Source organism: Coturnix japonica, chromosome 2 (genome assembly GCF_001577835.2).
Source record: "Coturnix japonica isolate 7356 chromosome 2, Coturnix japonica 2.1, whole genome shotgun sequence".
Lineage (NCBI taxonomy): Eukaryota > Metazoa > Chordata > Aves > Galliformes > Phasianidae > Coturnix > Coturnix japonica.
Genome location: NC_029517.1, coordinates 92,909,443 through 92,929,098, shown reverse-complemented (window position 1 = coordinate 92,929,098; position 19,656 = coordinate 92,909,443). Strand labels below are relative to the sequence as shown.

The 19,656-nt window shown below is 40.0% G+C and overlaps 1 protein-coding gene across 8 annotated transcripts in view; it reads left to right on the top strand.

Annotated features, from left to right (window-relative positions):
• TMEM241 (transmembrane protein 241) overlaps positions 1–19,656 on the top strand; it is a 50,168-nt gene that overhangs the window by 9,921 nt on the left and 20,591 nt on the right. For 3 of the 8 annotated variants that reach the window (XM_015855428.2, XM_015855430.2, XM_032442693.1), the window contains exons 5-13: positions 3,069–3,146; positions 4,293–4,318; positions 5,772–5,823; positions 7,063–7,111; positions 8,357–8,402; positions 9,334–9,369; positions 15,327–15,361; positions 16,601–16,670; positions 18,079–18,172. In XM_015855428.2, coding sequence (XP_015710914.1) covers positions 3,069–3,146; positions 4,293–4,318; positions 5,772–5,823; positions 7,063–7,111; positions 8,357–8,402; positions 9,334–9,369; positions 15,327–15,361; positions 16,601–16,670; positions 18,079–18,172 — 486 coding nt within the window. The remainder of the gene's footprint in view (positions 1–3,068; positions 3,147–4,292; positions 4,319–5,771; positions 5,824–7,062; positions 7,112–8,356; positions 8,403–9,333; positions 9,370–15,326; positions 15,362–16,600; positions 16,671–18,078; positions 18,173–19,656) is intronic. The other 5 variants (XM_015855429.2, XM_015855431.2, XM_015855434.2 and 2 more) reach the window with 3 other exon arrangements.

Here is a 19,656-nt window from a genome sequence, read left to right as displayed (position 1 = left end):
TTGTTAGAGCAATGGTCCAGTTTTACAAAGTGTAGAGCAGTAACAAAAAGAACAAAGTGCCTTCAGCTTTCCTTGAGCTCTCTCAGTCTGAAGAACTGTTCATTGCTCCACAGTACTCAGGATTTTGCAGACAGATCCACTGTTCTGAATTGTGCAGGTAGGGAAGAAGTTAATGAAGTTACTGGCTCTAACTTTGCAAAAGGGCTAACGGGACACATTTCTGGGGGAAATCTTTCCAAGAAAAGGATGAAAACCATTTCTGTGAGAGGCTTTGATGCTTTATGGGATTTGAAAAAATAAATTGAAAGTTGGGAAGAGATTATGGGAAGGGTTTGATTCATCAGGTTTATTATCCGTTTTGAACTACAGTGACCTATGAAATGTTTAATGGGGCGATGTCAAATCTGCCTTCATTAGAATTGGATGCCTTTTACTTAAGTGAGCCAGTGTTTCTTGGAAAGTAAAAAAATATACGTAATATAAATAAATGAAAATGCAAATATTCTAAAATAAATCAGCTACGTGATTTTTTACAATTGTTTTACTGCTGTTCATGCTCTAGTTCCCTTCTGTTTTCTGTCAGTTTGCATTATATTCCAGATCCAGCTTACTTCTACCAATTCCTAAACCCCAAGAGAGATCAAAAGGGAATTTTTAGACAAGACACTTCTTGCAATGATCCCTTGAATGTCCAAGTGGAAAGACAGGACAGAAAAGGATGCTTGGGCTCTGTCCACTCAAATAAAGTGGTAGGCCTCATCTTACACCCCAGTGATCTTTGGGAAGGATGGCTGTATGCTTGGAAGCCATATGCCTCCAGGTTAGCCTTGTATCATGGTGATTGCATTCACTTCCTCTTGGTTCCTTGTCAAAGCAATAATCCACAAGGCTTCCCGGTTGTAAACTCAGGAAAGATCTCTAAGTAAAGAGTTGTTTTGAAATAGCAATAAACCTTTGGCAGAAGCATCTTTTCTGCCTGATCACCTGTGAGTTGGAGGAGGTATGAATCACATCCTGAGTCCTGTAAATTATCTTGTTTCCCTGCCTTGCCTACTCTGTGATCATTGAAAAGTAAGAGGTACTGGCTTGGCATAGGGCCTGTGAAAAGTTTTTGGTGTGGATCCCAAAGGCATTCTTGAGGAGCATCACCCATTTCTGCATGTGTTGTTGTTGTTGTTTGTGGATGGGCCTAGTTTTGTGGCCAATTCTGAAGAAGCAGCAGAATGACAAGTAGTCTTAGGCTATAGCTAGGATGTAATGCTGGCCCCAAATTCAAACCTATGGACAAGCTTTATTTACAGTAAATTTGCCTACAACGGTTTTGTGATGTGGGGAGAAGGAAAATGGGCTCTCCCACATCCTTGTACCAGAAATGGCTCATTTTGCAAATTTACTTGTGTTAATGGAATTTCTACAGTAGAAATCACATGAACTTTTTTGATCAGAAACACGGATGCCTGCTTTCAAACAGCCCTGTATAGAGACGGGATCTTAGTTTCCATTTGTAACCTCTCCAAGAGACACAGAAAGGCTCTCCTGCCCAAGAGCTGAGGGTTGAGACTGGAGCAGCGCTGCCTAGCTCTGAACTGTGATGCATTAGCCAAAGTATGCAAAACTGTGAGGGGAGGTTTGTACAGAGTCTGTTCACCCTGCCTGTCCAAACAGTAAACCTTTCCTTTTGTGAGTATTAAGCCCACTCACAAATTTAAAAAAGTCACATCAAAGACAATAGGCATATGGAGAAGGTTAGCAAGGCTAGGCAAACTGGAGCCATTCTTGGCTCTGAAACATATTGGAAAGAGCCAAAAGCAGGGGGGGAGGAAAGAAAATCCATCAAATTGGCTTCATGAAAGGATGAATGTAGGTTTTGCTGTCGTCTTACCTTGTTTATGGTTGTTTTTATTGTTTTATGGTATTTTCTGTTATTTCAGGCTTAGGATGCTTGTGTTAGGTACTTCTGTTTTATTATGTTTAGTTGTCCAGCAACAAGATTGACAATTGGATTCCAGAACTGATAAAGCAGGAGCTGACAACTTCACGCCAGTTGTGTTTGTGTGGTTTTCATTCACTGCTAATTTAGAGGTGTTAAGAGTTATCTCGGTGAAACTGTTGTATTTCTGGATCCACCCTCACTGTTATTATGGCTTAAAGTGTTTGATAAGTGATGCTTATCCTGCTTTGCGGGCAAGAAAAGAAAGATCCAGAAAACAGAGATTTCTGATTACAAAGTCGAGTCAAAGAGGTATTTGCTACCTGATATTTACAAGGCAGAGACGTCAGTATGAATTTATCTCATTCTCTACTCATGTGATTTAAATGCTGTCCATAAGCAGGGAAACACTGCTTCCTGAAACTGCCTTAGCCTTTAGACTATCTTAATCAGAGCAGATAATTGCTTCTCTTGTGACTGTCTGAGAGACCAAAGATCTGATTTGGAGGATTTATTGTGAACCGCTAATTTGAGTTGGTTTTGCCTGGAGTGATGGGCGTTTTATTCATTGTTGTTATCACTGGGATTTGTTTCTTAATGATTTCATATTGAGATCACGTCCAGGTGCCTCAATGAGTATAATTTCAACATCGCTTTTGTGTGAACTATTATTACATTTCTACCTAAATTTCTGGCAGATCTTCCTAGCAGTAACTGAAAACAATTGCCTAAAATCATCTTACCCAAAATACTGTTGCTAGGAGTAACACTGTATTTGTACCAGCAGAAGGAGATGGGAAAATAATGAGAACAGTTTACTGTGGAGATTGTAGGTATGCAAACAAGGAGGTAAAACCAGAGGCAGAAACCTGTGGCAGTTCTCACAATGGTAGCTCTGTATGAACATCTGGACAGGGCACTCAAAAGTGGTATTTAAAGAGACATGTGCCTTGTAATAGTGATTGCGCTCTTGGAACGAGTCTAAATTCCTTTAGGAGATGTAATGTGGGTCTACAATTTAAAAAGCAAGCAAAATAATACAAAAACCTGGGGCAGTTTTCCCGAACAGGAACACCCTTCCTAGCGCTGTGACTGTTCTGAGTTAATTCCAGGCATTTTTGTTCTCTCCTGATGGCAGCCAATTCCAGTGTTCCTCACTATACAGAACGCAGCAGAAGTCATAACCTGTGGCTTCCAGAAGTTTGTGCAGAAAGAGGTAATTTCACCTGTTAATTAGTATGTTCAAGACACCTCCTGTGAAATATGCCTTATAACAAGACATCTAATTTCTTTTTATGCAGGCATTAGTGCTATGTGCTTTTTTAATCTCGTTGTGATAGCAAGCCACTAATGAGTCCCAGGGGGAGATTCACTTTTGACAATTATCTATATTGATGTTTTCTTTTCTCTTTTAGTGGATGAAAGACTACAAGTGCATACTGACGGCTTAATTTCCATTTTTAAGACTGGCTGAGTCCAGTTAGTCTTTTCCTTTTGAGAATTAATGTTTCTCTCATGCTGTACTTGTGAATTTCATCATTTGAGCAGAGGGGAAGGAAGACTAGGTCCTTAGGTCCAACTAGTTTAACGTATCTAGTATTCAATATATGTCTCAATAGATGGATCACATCTCTACATGGGATATTGGAAAAATAACGCATTTTAGGCTTTGTTTTAGGAGTCTGTCCCAAGGCTTGCTAAAGTGAGGAGAATAATTCCTGCTTACTTTAGTAAGATGTCTGTTTCTCTTCAGCTACACTGGAGATCTTTCTTTCTAGGCTATGAAAGGCTTTTCTAATTGTGTGGCCAGAGAGGTACTGTATGAGGTACTGCTGGGAATTGACAAAATCATTTCTGAAACGGTGCGTGGCTTGTAGTGGAAGAGATCTTCCATTCATTACTCCTGCAGTGTATATAGAATGAAAATAAATGCCAGGTTTGCTACTTGTTATAACTGAAGACCTCCCTAAGGTTATGGATAAGTGTCGTAACAGTGTGCGCCATTGGGAAACTTCGATGAATTTAGACCAAGACTGGTTTGGTTGGGGATGAACCTAATTCATTAAGTATAATCAGTACTTGAATATCTACAGTACACAGTTCTGGTATACCTAAGATGAGTGTAAGAACCAGGTGTAACATTCATGTCTGTTTTTAGGTCTACTTGGTGTTTGTTTGTTTCCCCAAATTCAATTTGCTAAGCAGTACTCAAACATAATAGTCTGTCCAGTGTTGTCCCCTGTCTTTTTCATGTGCTTGGTGAAGTAAGATCATCTGTGATTGCTCTCCTGTTTTGAAAGGAAAAAGCACTCTTTCACTATGTTTTTAAATAATGCAGCTAATTTTGTGTTCTTTTTTACAGCAGATCTCTCATCTGAAAGTCTGTAGGTAAGTTTTAAAAACCATTCAGATTCAGTTTCATCTTGTTTTGGCTCCAGTTTCTGCATTTGCTTCAAATAGTAGCACACCAAAACAATGAAGAGTCTAAGACAGATTCCTGTGGGCGGTAAGCGTAAGTTGCAACATACAAGTAATTAAATATTTTTAAAATGCATTTTCTTTCTTCTTTTATACTATTGCTTAAATGGATGCTTCTTTTTTTTCTCTCCTTATAAAAATAGCCAGAAGGTTGGCTTGATGAATAACAAAACAGTGCTTGCAAGAATGTTTTTGAAAGGAGATGGAACTCGAGTTTGATATTTCAGTGGATAATATTAAGCAGTAAGAGAAAGATAATGGATAGAAAATAGCTAAAAATGCCTTTCCGAAGGAGGAAAGGTGGGTGACATCTGGCATCATTCTGCATCATTGGTATTAAGTTACACAACCTTACCAGTCTTGGTTGGCTCCGGTTGTTTAGGCTACAAAAAGGAGATCGTGACAAACAGAAGTCATCCATCTGCATACTGAAAGTTTCATTCTTCCCACTCATTCCCTTGAAGACAGTATATTTGCTGCCCTCCACGTTTCTTAATCTTTTAACTGTACTTAGACTGAACAATATTGGTTTATTTTTCAGTGTGCTTGGTGGCACTGATTTCCAACTTCCTCCCTGTTGTTCCCATTATCTGGCTTACCATGGCCATGTTTTCACTACTGGATTATTGTCAAGGATACCAGTTGGGCTTGTTGTTATTGTTTTTTATCTTCTTTATTCTGTGTTTTCCTTCTGTGTCCCTGGAGAGCAGGAAAATGAGCAATAAAAGCAAATATGTGCTGATATTAATACTGGCAGTCCATAGGAATTCTACATTCACATATTGTGTGTAACCTGTAGAAATACCAGTCAGCTGCAGTTTAAGATTTTTAGCCTAGTTCTGTGGACTAGGGAAGGACCTGTGCTATCCTTAAGCCCTTTCTACCATGCTGCCATTCACATGTACTTTACTCTTTGTTCTGGAGTTAACAGCATAACTTTCAGTGGAGTCACTACTGCTGAAGTCATTGTAATACACGATTTACCTTGGTGATGGATCTTTTTGGTAGCTCTTTGTGCCCACAAATGAGTTGGTTTTGGTTTTCTGAACTAACCTAAGGGAGCCAAATGGTGAGTGAAGAACAATACTCCCTACAAATTTCTTTGTTTTCATCACTGCTGAGATGGTTTGTCCTGATTTTCTTCTTGTTCAGCTTAGCTCTGTATTAATTATGAAGAATGCCATATAGAAAATATAATTTTGTTGGTAGAAAGTACTTTATAAATATCTGGAATAAAAATGAAGCCATATAAATACATATATAGTTGTAAAATTAAGTGGAAGTGTCAGTATTTCACCAAGAGTACAATTCTAGGTTACAAGCTTTTGATCTTGCTTTTCTTTGTTTTACCTCTTATCCACAGTGCGCTGTTCCTCCTGGTAGCAGCAGTGTGCCTTCCTTTATGTGACACGCAGGTGAGCTCTGTTTTGTAAAGAGTTTGACCATTATATTTCTTAGTGAATAAAGGATTCAGCTTTTACTTGTAAGCTAGGGCAGGATTCCTGCAAAGGATTTGTAAACGTGTCCTATTACCATGTTACAGTGTGTTTGCATTCTAGTAAAACCTCTGACCAGGACACACATGGAGCTTTTAGATGAAGCCAGGGGCTGGGGATACCGTGGTGTACCTTCTTAAAGGGATTAATGAATCACTTAGGTTTGAATTTGTTGCAAGCACACTGAGTGTTCTCCTGAATTAGGTATGTAGTCACTCGACAGGCTTGTTGTAGTTGCTGGAGAAAGGACAGTTATCTCTAGATCTAGATTAGATCATGGATCTACAGACATGGACATGCCTGTCTTTCTCTTTTGGAGGCTTTAGAGGCTTTTGGAGGCTTTCTCTTTTGGAGGCTCCTTTCTTGATTTAGACTTCAGTTAATAGCTGAAGGTAAGTGGGAAGAATCCGGGTCTTGTCTGGATGTTTCCAATCAAGCAGCAGTATTTCACCTGAGCTAACTCTGTTTGTGGTACATGGTGCAGAGTAGGAACTTCTTGTGCATAGTTGTGAAAGCAGACATCATTTTTCTCAATTGATTATGAAGGAAGCCTACCTTTGCTGGGAGCATTTTTTTGGATACACTGCAGTTAATGAGAACCTTGGAGAAACAGACTGCTTGGCTGCTGCAGGGGCTGCTAGGGGAAAGGGGGCAAGGGAGCACCACTTCCAATACCTTAGTGGTGTTCCTCTGATCCACTTGTCCCTCCGTGACTGCCTATCCATCTGTACTGGGAGGTCAAAAGTTAACTTTTCTGCTAAGTGAAGAATGGCTATGATACAAGAATATACAGGCTGGAGTCCATAGTCTCAGGTCATCTAAAATGATATTTGTATCCAAAAGAAACAGAGATGTTTTTAACAGGGTTGAGAACCTGCGTAACAGGACACAGCTACCAGGCATGTGCCATATCTCTAAAGGGAACAGAAAAAACGTCTCTAGCCTTCTTTAGTTTTCTTTTAATTGGTGCTGTAGCTCCCACTGTACTTGCTTTATGAAACTAACTGCAGGGAAATAGCAGTGCTTATCTATATATGAATGTGGTTAAGTGGTCATAGTGGTGATGAGCTGATGGTTGAACTAGATGATCTTAGAAGTCTTTTCCAACCTTAATGATTCCACGCTACCTTTATTTACCTAGATGTTTTTTTATTGCAGTTTGATCCAAACGGTTATCTGTGGGCTTTAATTCACTTGATCTGTGTTGGTAAGTCATCTTCTTTTGGAGGAGCAGCTATGAAGAGTGAATCTAGTGAAGAAGCAAGTCAACGTTATTATGATTTCTTTTTTATATTTAGGGTTTTTGACGTAAGAAACATTTTACAATAAAAAAGGATGATAAAGATAAGAAAATGCTTTCCTCTCAGAGCCTTTAAGTAGAAGGCAACAACAGATCAGACAGAGTAGATGGGTGAGAAAATACATATACATTTAAATCAACACTGAAATTGTCTGGAGTTTTTAATATATATATATATATATGTATATATTCTAAAGGGTTTTTGTATTTTGCTTTTGTTGGATACACTGTAATTCTTCCCTAAAAAGCTGAAAACAGCCAGATAAAAATAAAAAAATAAAAAAAAAAAATCTGAAGAAAAGCTGAGTAGCAGTATGTAAGTAGGAGATTTGAGTATTTTGGAACATTAAGCTGCATAGTAAGGGATTTGTATTTGGTTCTTAGATCTCCTATAAATGGAGCGATGTATTTCCATGTTAAATCTTGTCTGCAAATTAGGGATGATTCCTTCTTTATTTTGTCTATTCATGCTGTGAAATTTGCAAGTCACAGGTTATGTGTCTTTAATTTGTGTTTAAGGAGATCTAGAGATCGTGCGCTAAAATGTTGTTGATATATAAATAAGTAGTTTTTTCCCCATAGGAAGTGTCATGAACTCCTGCTCATTTAGATAGAACAAAAAACCTAGGGATTTACCACTTGAAATATTTACTTGCTGTAACTAGGGATGAGCTGAGACTTCTTTGTGAAACATTGCTAACTGAAAAGCAAATTGGTAATGAATGCAAAGAGCCTGGAGATCCCACAAACAGCAAAGATGGCTCAGAACAGATAACTGTGGGGTCTCCATAGATGAACATATCACAGAAGTTACCCAGAAAAATGGGCGGGTTGATGAACCCATTCTACAGCACTTTTCTTTATATATTTGCACATGCACATGTATTTCCCTCCCATGTTTTTTAGTTCATGATCTGGAGTCATCTCCTCTTCAGAAGAACTAGCAGAAACACACAGTGTGAAGTGTTCTCAGAGGTTAACACTCTGGAAACCATTAATTTGAAGTGATAGGTTGATTTTACTCACGTTTTAAGCATCTTTTGTGCCTCATTGCTAAGTGTGATTCAGAGAGGTCTGTCAGTACCATGACCAAATAAGCTGTTTGTCAGAATGATTGCATGTTATGGTAAATCCTTGTCATTTCAATTACAGGGGCTTACAGAGTATTTCACAAGTTATGGAAACCTAATTCTTTAAGGTAATGTGTTTTCATGTTCTTTTAAATAAAAGGAGATTGCTTTCAAAGAAGACTGATGTATTTAGCAGTCAGGTAAACTGTAGAGATCTCTGCTTTATCTGTGTGAACTGGATCACTCCATGGTTAATCGTTAACGATTTTTGATACAAGAAGAGCCATACTGTTGATAATCCCAGCAATACCATGTGGTTATTGATGTTTGTGCTGCTAGCACAAACACCGAATTAGCTCTAAACAGTGTGTTATCAAAGGATGATGATTCAGTCCTGGAAAAAGATCCTATAGTTACTGGCACTGACATTAAGAGGAAATGTTAGTTTGTGTTAACCTGAAAGCTGCATCGTTTGAGTGTGTCAGTGTGTCTCCCTTTGCGACTCAGTCTCATAAATGTTTAACAGCTGGTGGGGTGCCACAGGATGTCAGTGTCTGTGCAACTCAAAAACCTTGAAATATTGCACCAGTCCTATATGCAGTCTAGAACGTCAGCCATACAGAAGTTGTTTTGTGCAGTGTTCATATGGCATATGCGTGGTGTTTGCAGTCATCTGTATTGGGATGGATTTGTTGCTGCTGCATGTTATGTATATGTACGTAACATGTATATAAGGTTCAGAGAGGCTCCTTTAATTCAACATCATTTTCCATCTTTGTTTAAATTTTAGCCTGGCTCACCGTATCTGTACTTTCAGTGTAACAAAATAGCAACAGAAGTTTGTGCAAATGCCATGTAAATTAATATGCTCATAAACTATTAACATAATGTTGTAGTATGAATGTTTATAAAATATATCTAATAATATAAGCATGCTACATAATTTCAACGTAATGTAGATACGTCGCAATATTGTGCTACTACTTAATATAGAGATCTATTTATATCAATGAACAGTGTTACTGAAAGAATACCTTATTTTTTCCTCTTCTCTCCCAGTGACTTGGACCAACAGTACATCAACTATGTATTCAGGTAAATGAATAAGCCTTTGATACACCATGGCTGGTTTATTTAGCATATATTTTCATCTTCAAACATGACTTCTTTAGGAAACTCAGAGCTACCACTACTTAAATATATTTATTTAGCAAGACATTGAACAGAAGAAAAATATGGCTTAACAGCTGCATGATTTTGGCTGTGGTTGTAGGTGGACATGCCAATGTACACCTGGGGAGGTAACGAGGTGTTAATTATGAATTTTTAATCACCGTGTGCACAAGTGATCTCTCTTTTCCAGAAATAATATTTACAGAGTAACTCCTTGGCAAAACCTTCACCACAGAAAATCCAACTTGTACCAAATTGCCAGAGGGGGAGGCAGTGATTATAAAAGTACCATGTGCAAAGAACATGAGCAATAACTGACTGTTGAGAGTGCTGTTAGTAGAATTGAGTAATTCAGACGTTTAGTTGTTTTTCCGATTTGGAGATATAAAACTGGCTTGTTATTTTGCAGTTAGTGAAAGAGCCTGAGTCACCAACCAGAGTCCCCTGTATTTTTCTCAAAAACAAAATATTTTAAAGAAAGATTAAAAAAAAAAAACCCAGACCTTTATCCAAAGAGCCATGCAAACCAGAGCACCTTGCATGCATGACTTCCACTAGATTTTTGTTACTTAAATTAAGTCATACAGAACTTTTACTACATCCTCATCCATCCATAATCGCATCTGCTTGTATATATTGGCCTCTTGGAATGGTAAATAAAGTTGTATGAGTATCCTCTGTACTATGAGACCATTTGTATGGAGCTCTAAGGAAAGAGGATGGTTCAAAGGACTGAAAGATAAAAATTAACTTAGGTCAAAGTGGAACGCAGAGCAGAAGTTAGGCATAAGCATAGGAAATTGAAGTTGTTCTTATGATTTGATTGCGTGCTTTAGTCTGACCACATTAAAGGTTCCTGATAGGAATACATCAGAAATGCTGCTGTAGGATGATTATTTGACATCAGTTTGCATCATGAATATCATCAACATGGTAACAGCATATACCTCTTTCTGTTGTAGTTCATTCAGCTCTTCTGCTTCCATAAGAAAGTAATGCAGGCCACCGATGTGAGATTTGTGTGCTTGCAGTGTCTGTTCACCAGGATTCCAAGTGTTAAAAATACCTGAACATCAATTTGCTTGAAGCAGGCTCTTGTTTTAAATGAGTTGTTGTTTTCTATTTAGTGCAAAGTGCAAAGAAAATCAATTTTACTCAGAGGACATGGTTGTTTATTGAAATTGTTCTGAAGTGTGGTAGTCATGGAGCTTGCAGATACGCTGCTGTGTGCAGAGATAATCTGTGAAGTCTTGAATGAGGTACAACTGTATGTCTGATGTTGAAATAAGAATCATTAAACAAGCAGTAAAATCAGTAGGGTTTTTTTTTGTTGTTTATCAGCTGCCTGACTCTGGCTCTTGGTTGTTATTTTAGCTGAAAATTACATCTGGGCCTGAACCTTTAAATTCAGATTTTGGCCAAGGTCTTAATTTTGCAACTGCAATTGAAAAGTTTGTGCCGTGTTCCTTGCCATGTTAGTTGATGGGATCCTTTGAAGTCTGTGAAGCTGTGTCCAGCAGAGAGCAGGAGCACTACATCACATGGAAAGGATGAATATTGTTATGGAGGTTTTCAGAAAGGAGAAGCTTCTCATTAAGGAACTGTGACATACACTCATGTGTGTTTAAGAACTCAGAGTTCCTATACTTCTTGCAGAGGAGCTGTGCAGATCGAGATGACTTTTTTAGCATGTCCTTTAAAGCAGAAATGTGTTCTTGAACACCAAGGGCACTGGCAGGATTTTTCCTTTCATGAGACCTGTCAGCATGTAGTTACCTTTGACAGGTCTACCACTCCCCACATTTGGATGAAGCTGGTCATTGTGTTTGAGAGCTGACAGAGAATTATTGCAAAAACTTAATTTCTGGAGAAAACAGGCCAAAATATTTTTAAATCACACTGAATAGAAGACGTTTTACTCTGAAACCTACATGAACACAAACTCCTGATAGGCAATTCTTGGTCAAAATTACTGTAAATGTGCTTCTCTGTTGTAGATGGTGCCCAGCATGAAGTTTTGTGAGATAGCAAGCTGATTCCTCTAAGTAAGGCTTCTCCAAGAGTGTTTTGGACATAATAGGATCCTGGTTCCACCTCCAAGACAAGACAGACTGACATGTACCAGTGGTCTTGTCTGCATGAGCATTTATGAGGGAACTTCCTGGTGAGATATTAGTGCACCTTCTTCCTGTTAGCATCACTGTAGTAGCCATTACAGTATCTTATTTCTAAGCTAGATCAGACAGCTGGCATGTGACTGTATTTGGACAGGAACTTTTCAGATCTGAAGAAATGCTTGCCAAGGACAAAAGTGTGGTGATCTTCTTAAGCCATCATTTACAGCGTGATTATTAAATGGCTTTTTAAAACAGAGTGCACCACCTTTCTAGCCAGTGTTGTACTGTATTGACCGAGACAAGCTTGAGCAGTGGCACAATTGAACCTCATGTTCAGATCTAAGTGCAAGGTCTAACATTGGGATTACAGCAGCCCCCACAATAAGTACAAGCTGTGGGATGTAAGAATGGAGCACAGCCCCACTGAAAAGGACGTGGTGGTGCTGGTGGGTAGAAAGCTGGTCGTGAGCCAGCAATATGCCCTCACAGCCCGGAAAACCAGCCATGTCCTGAGCTGCATCAAAAGAAGCGTGGCCAGCAGGGTGAGGAAGGTCCTGCCCCTCTGCTCTGCACTGGTGAGACCTTGCCTGGAGTACTGCATCCAGATGTGGAGTCCTCAGTACAGGAGAGACACAGACCTGTTAGAGTGCACCCGGAGGAGGGCCACAAAAATGATGCAAGGGATGGAACACCTCTCCTACAAGGACAAGCTGAGAGAGCTGGGGAGAAGCTTGGAGAAGAGAAGGCTCTAGGGAGATCTGACTGGATTTTTAGTATTTAGGGGAGGGAAGGGGACAGAGTGGAGTTTTAGATGGGACACTAGGAATAATTTTTTTTTTACAATAAGGGTGGCAAGGCACTGAGGCAGGTTGCCCAGAGAGGTGGTGGATGTGCTGTCCCTGGAGATATTCATTGTCAGCTTGGACAGTGTTCTGAGGAACCTGATGTAGCTGTAGGTGTCCCTGTTCATTGCAGGGGAGATGGACTAGATGATCTTCAAGGGTCCCTTCCAACTGAAATGATTCTATGATTGTATTTCTCTGCCTTCTGACTCCTGCACTACTGATATTTCTGATAATTCCTAGTGGTTTTTATTTGATGTTGTGTGTTTTTTCCCAGTAATTTTACATTTTCTTTTATTCTTTTCCAGTCCCTCGCTTTTCACCAAGGTAGGAGCCAGATTTCTTTCCCCAGCTGGCTGGGAAGGTGTAGGATGAAGGGACAGACATTTCTGCCTGGAATGCTGATGGATATATAATGTCTTAGAAGTGGGTCACAGCTTGGGCTCTCTCCTATGTTGAGGCAGGTAGAGATATGTTACTTATTGTGGGGCACCTGGAGGAAAGTTTCAGTGCATCCTAATATCTATTACTATCTGGTATTTGTTCACGAGAGCGTGCCAGATGACCTAATAGGTACCAGTGCAGAGAAACAAAGACTTACAGCAGTAGCAGAGATATGGGGAAAGACTTTTTTGCTGCTCAGTTAAACTGTATCTGACTACGAAAGAACTGTGAATGTCATTCTTGTGAATTAAAAAAGCTGCCATGGATATTCTGCAAGAGATAGAGGCAGCTTTGCAGGCATAAATTGCTTTCCTTGCTGACAAAACCTCCTTTTTAGCTGGGGAGGAAGCCTCGGGTGGCTAAGCTCCCAGTGCAGAGTAAGAAGGGAGCAGAGTAACCCTGTGTGAGGATTTTGATCCAGGATCATATCTAGGCTGTCCTTCTGGAACCCGCTGGATCCCTTATTTGATTTTATAACATACTCATGCCTTCTTTATTGATATTCTGTTTAGGGCAGAGTTGCAGCACAGCTTTAATGCCATCTAGCTCTTTGACCTTAACCTTCCCCACACTTCACAGGGAAGGTTTTGTTTTCTTCCTTATGTTTTCTTTGGGCTGAGGCCTGGGAGGTCTGGTATAGTTATCAACCCCTCTTGGTTCCAGAAGGAAGTCTCCCTTTGAGCATTTTCCAATCTTGCTGTTTTATTTTGTTTGAAAAGTGATCATGCAAAAAGCAAAAGTGAAGAAACACAGCTTAGTCATAATTCTCATCGCTGCTGATAGTTTTGCTTCCAGTCTCCTGTTGTCTTACTGAGTCAAAAGCAATAGGCCTTTGCTTCCTTTTGTGTCCTTACCAGGGAACTGTGGAGTTGGGCCTCCTTTTTTGTGGATGTCTTTTAGCTATCCAGCACAGGGAGGTTGTACATGTATGGGTAAGAAGGGTGGGAGAGACTTGCGTAGTGAGTAATGTGCTTTTTGTCATTTAATGTCTTTGTGATAACTTCTTTTAAAAAGATGTGTAAATGTTGACAATGTGAACATAGTGTACCAGTCTATGCTTTTCAAAGAGTCTGTATGAAATATTAAGCCTAAAGTACCCAACTGCCTGTAATTCACGAACAGTCTCTATCTTCATCCCTCTGCTTTCCATGTCTGATTTTGGTGGCAAGATTCTCTTCTGAGGCTTTGCTGGTCACAGGATGCCCATGCACTTTGACACTTGGGTATCAGTGCCTCTGCAAGTAATGCTCAGAGCATGCTGAGGTCCAGCCACAAAGCGCAATCGCTTGATTGCTTGGAGATCTGGGACTAGTTGAGGTCCAGCTTGGAAATTACAGCAGTGTTAATTCTGAATAATGGACTGGTGTAAGCGCACACTGATGATAGTGTAGTGCCCTAGGTATATCATTTACAGCACGTTTTCTAGCCATTGCCATGTGTGCTGGAAACCACTCTGAGCTGTTTCTCTGCCTTAACTTATCAGGCAACATTCTACTGACTGACTGACTTTGTGCTTTCCTGCTATTACTGGGCCCAGCGAACTGTAAAGGTCACTGGTAATTAACCAGGGAAAAATACCTAACGTTAGCATTCATAACTGTAATGAATGTCTTTTCACCTTCCTAAGTGCAGTGAAGAGAAAATACTCTCTTCTCCTCCTTCTTGTACTTTGGTTTTGTGATGAATGTGTGTTGTTAGTGTCTGGAGGAAACTGCAGTTCTACTTCGGAAGACTTTCTTGCTTCTCCCAACCTACAGTGTTCCACCTTTGAAACCACGTGGAATTAAAACAACTGGGAAAAAAAAAAAAAATCTATATGAAGAATTAATAGTGCTGAAGTAGGCTTTGTACCACAAACTCAGAGTGTGATGACCATGTAGGACCTCAGAACTCTTAATTAGTTCTTCAGTTGATGATCTGGTCGCAGCTCATTTTCTTGCTCATTTGTTTGAGTTTGAGGGAGTTTGTCGGGCAGCATGGAGACCAAGGTGCTACTTAATAATTGCCTCCACTTTCATGAAAGGGAGTTAAAAAGGTGACCAAGCCAAGTTCTTCTAAGGAGTGGCAGGTGGTGTAACATGGAACAACAGCCACTAGTTGCTTCTGATAGTTTGAAAACTGAATATCAGGAGAAACTTCTTCACTTGGAGGGTGGAGTAGCTCTGGAACAAGTTACCCGGAGAGGTGTGGAGTCTCCCTGCTGGAAAGTTTTTGAGACCTGCCTTTTGAGATGGAGCCATAGAAGACATGTTTAAGTATTGGTGATAGCCCTCTTGCAAGTTAAAGATGGTATTAAGGCAACCCTGAAGATTCCTTTCAAACTGCCTTTTAAAAATATATATATGCCTCATTCATTCTACTTCACTGCAGTAAGTTTCACCACGAATAAAATTGCAAAGCTATCAATTAATAATGTTTGGATAATGTCATATCTACTGCAATATGGAATTAATCTTTTTATTGTGTTATTTTTTAGTGTGGTGCTGTTGGCTTCTGCATCCCATCCGGCAGGTAAAGTGGATTAAGTTGTTCCTTCTTCAGATTTCCATACTGCCATTCCTTTACATGCTTCTTTTTAGAGGCCAGTCCTTATAGAAGGAATTCTCTGGAATTTAATTGCAATGTAACTGATAATATATTGGTCAGACAACATTGTGTAATTCTTGTAATACTTACTAGTATCTTTCTGAAGTGCCCTTTGCAAAGAAACTGTGTGAGACAACCAAAAAACTCCAGCATTTAAGGTGATAACGTGGTAAAGAACAAGGATTCCCTCAGTGAACACGACCTCTTGAGAGCAGTGTTCCAGCACTCACAATATAATTGAGTTTCCTTCTCTGCGTTTCCCTCAGTGCTATGCAAACATTTTGTTTTGTTGCTTTAAGAAGTATTCCATCCTTGTGGCAGGATTTGAAGTAGCAGAAGATCACAGGCTAAAGTAAAAGAAACAATATTGAATGGTGCAGAATATTCCTCTCATATGTGTATCTAACCTTTAAAATAATGAAGGTGCCCATTTGTTGCTCTCATTAAAACATTTTCCAAATCAGAAAAGCAAAGGAAAAAACATTCAAATAAACTTGAATATCCCCTTTAGAATGGTCATTTGTCTTGTTTATCTAGAGTTTCCCCATCAATAGAGACAGAAATGCATTCAAAATGTAAGCATTTCAAAATGTGAAAGATGGAGCATCTTCTTAATCTATAGAGGCCAAGGGCTGTAGGAACCCCAGGAATCGTTGCTATTAAGAACAGCCAGAACTCAGGCTCTTGGAAATGCAAGTACTCCAGAGCTCTGTCTTGATCTGGAAGGACTCTCTGAAGCCTCTTGACTTTGCTCTGTGTTGCAAAGTTCAAATTCCAAAGGGAGAAGCAGCCAACATGTATCCGTGTTTCTTGTTGCTTCAATAGGAACAATAACAAGCTCTGAAATAAAAGAAGCTACTAGCACCGGCAACTGTTGCTTCAGCTGGATCATCTGTATTCTAGCAAAGAATGCTCTTAAGTTTTATATAATTCTTTTCCCCCTTTCAAGCAAAGGCAGGAACTGTCTAGAATCAAGGTCACGTGGAAATTAAGCAGGCTAGAAATGTGAAAAGCGTCATAAATGAAAAGTCAGCCAGCTGTAAAGACTCAAAGGAATGTTAAACTGGTAATGTTCATATAATTACTGTACCCTGCTTTTAACAGAGGGTAATTTATTGCTATTTTTTTCCTATGTTCCACTGAGTATATTGCTTTGTCCCTCAGGTGATCTCTTCAGTGCCTTGGACTTTCCATTCCTCTACTTCTATAGATTCCATAGCAGTTGCTGTGCCAGGTAATTCCTCTGGTGGACATGTTATGTGGACATGTGAATTTTTTTCAAAATAAGAGATAATGTTAAGTTTCAACCTTGACCCTCAGTTAAAAATTCCAGAAGATTCAGAACCTTAGTTATACTCAGTTTGTGCTGGCCTAAGCCAGTAGAACTCCAGAGAATATGTATCAGTGCATATTTGTGGCTATTCATTTGAAAGCACGAGATTCAAATGTCCTGGACCTTGGCTTGTTACAAATGAGGTAAATGTAATTGTTTAAGTTTTGGGTATGTTTTCTGTAGGTCTTAATTACCTCAAGAAATTTATTTAATTTTTTTTTTTTTAAATTTAAAAAAATGGAATATTTTTCCCCTCTAAAAAGAAAATATTTTTCAATGCTGTCTGATGACAAAAATATTTCCTGATTGCTAGGTATTCTGTTTGTATTTTGATTCTGCATTAAAAGGTGCCCTGCCTAGATAGTTTTATGATATGGAAGTGTTGTTTGCTTATTTGTTTGAGAATGAACTGTACACTGAACTGCAATAAATACATTGCAGTTAGCTGTTGTTGAATAACTTGTTCCCCTGCAGCTAAGGTGAAATCTGCTTCTTCTTGAAGAATCACAGAATAAAAGGGCAGTTTGGATTGGAAGGGACCCTTAAGGTCACCTACTCCCAACCCCCCTGCTATAGACAGGGACATCTCCCTCTAGACCAGGTTGCTCACAGCCCCATCCAGCCTGGCCTTGAACTCCTTCAGGGTTGAGGCAGCCTGTTCCAGCGTCTCACCACCCTCTCAGTAAAGTCCTCAGGGCTGCTCTCCAGCCATTCTCTGCTCAGCCTGTATTTGTGCTTGGGATTGCCCCAACCCAGGTGCAAGACCTTGCACTTGGCCTTGCTGAACTTCATGAGTTTGGCATGAGCCCACCTCTCAAGCCTGTCCAGGTCCCTCTGGATGGCATCCCTTCCCTGTAGTGTATCAACTACACTGCTCAGCTTGGTGTTGTCTGTAAACTTGCTGAGGATGCACTCAGTCTCACTGTTGATGTCACCTACAAAGATGTTGAATAGCACCAGTCCATGCACTGATTCCTGAGCAGTGCCACTTGTCATTGGTCTCCACTTGGACATTGAGCTGTTGACCCTATGTTTCCAATTATCTCTACTTTTCTGATTACACAAGTGTATTACAGACTAGCCATTAAGACTTGCTTTACTCAGCCTCCAGTCACTGACTGAACAAAACCCCAGATTTGCTGGATATAGTGTAAGCTTTTTTGTTGACCAGCTTGCTTTGTTCAAATGAGATTAACACTACTTGAAGGGTGCCTGTTCAGTTCTGCATTAGGAAAACTGAGGTGCTTGTTAAAGATTGCTTAATTGAAATTAAGAGATTTTATTGACAAGTTTTCCTTATCCTTTGCAGTGGCCTCTTGGGATTCTTTCTGATGTTGCACACAGTGAAGCTAAAAAGCAGCACAACCTCAGGGCAATATGCAGCATGGAGTTTCCTTGCAAAGGTAAGAAAAAACCCATACAGGAACACAGGAGGACAGAAGAAGTCCTGCATTTCCTTAGTTTCCTCTGCTGTTCCTACTTGATGGGGCCTGTCCATTGAGGCGGCTCGTAGACATTATGTATCCATCAGGTATCAATTGAGTCCATAGTAAACCTGGATCATAAGCAAAGGCAAAACACTTTATATAGATCTAGTTCAGTGGAGCTGTTCTGATTACTGCAGCTGAGGATTTGGCCTACTGAATTCAAGCAATATAAATTGATACATACCAAAGGTGTTTTGGAGAAAAATGTTTTTCCTGATGGTGTGTGCATCAGCTCTTACCAGTATGTCGGAATCAAGAGCTAAGAGCAGTTCTGTGAAGGTCGGTGTCAGAACTCCTACTGCCATCATCATGGGACAGAGAATGTCATTTACCTTGACATTACCAAAGCTTTTGATAGTATCTGCCGCAGTGTTCTTGTATCCAAATGAGACTTACTGTCTGGACGGTCAGTTAGGTGGATGAAATTGTGGTTGGAAAATCTGGCTCAGAGCGTTCCTATTCTTACTAGAGGCTTGTGACAACTCGAGTAGACAGGGGTCTATCCTGGGATCCATCCTGTTTAACATCTCTATTGGAGAATAAGAGACAGTAGAGGGCACTCAAGTTTGCAAAGGAAACTCAAGTGAGAGGAACAGCAACTGAAGCTTCTTGGTTTGTTCAGTACAGAGAGCTTTATTATGGTCTTTGTGGCCTAGGCTTCCTCACAAGGGGTGTGAAGAAGCAGTTGTTAATCTCTCTAGTGATGGTGATTGGACCCAAGGAAACAGCATGGAGCTGCATCAGGAGAGGATCAGATTGGGTGCTAAGAAAGGATTCTTCTCCAAAAGGGGGTTGGGCACTGGAACAAGATCCCCAGGGTGGTTATTTCAGCACCAAGATGCATTTAGACAATACTCTCAGATGTATGGTTTGAATTTTGAGTGGTCCTTGATGGGAGCTAGGAGTTGGACTCAGTGATCCTTGTGGGTTCCTTCTAGTTCAGGATCTTTTATGATTCTATGACCAGTCAGTAGCACCAAAGGACAGTGTTGCCCTCCAATGGGACTTGGACAGACTGGAGGTATGAGTCTTGCATAATTCAGCAGAGACAGATGTGAAGTCCTGCACGTAGGAAGGAAGTGTCCCTGGCAATATTACAAGCTGGAGACTGCCTGGCTGGGAAGCAGCTCTGTGGGAAAGAACCTAGGGATTTTGGTAGACAGCAAGCTGGCCATGAGCCACAGCATGCCCTAACAATAAAGAAGACCAAATGTGTCCTGAATTGTATTAGAAGTAGCAAAGACAGTAAATTAATGGAAGCCATCATTTCATGCCACTCACCTTTTGTTAGACCCCATCTGGAGTTGGGAGTCATGAAATCATAGAATCATTTAGGTTGGAAAAGACCTTCAAGATCATCAAGTCTGATCAATAACCTGACCTACCAAGTCCAATCACTA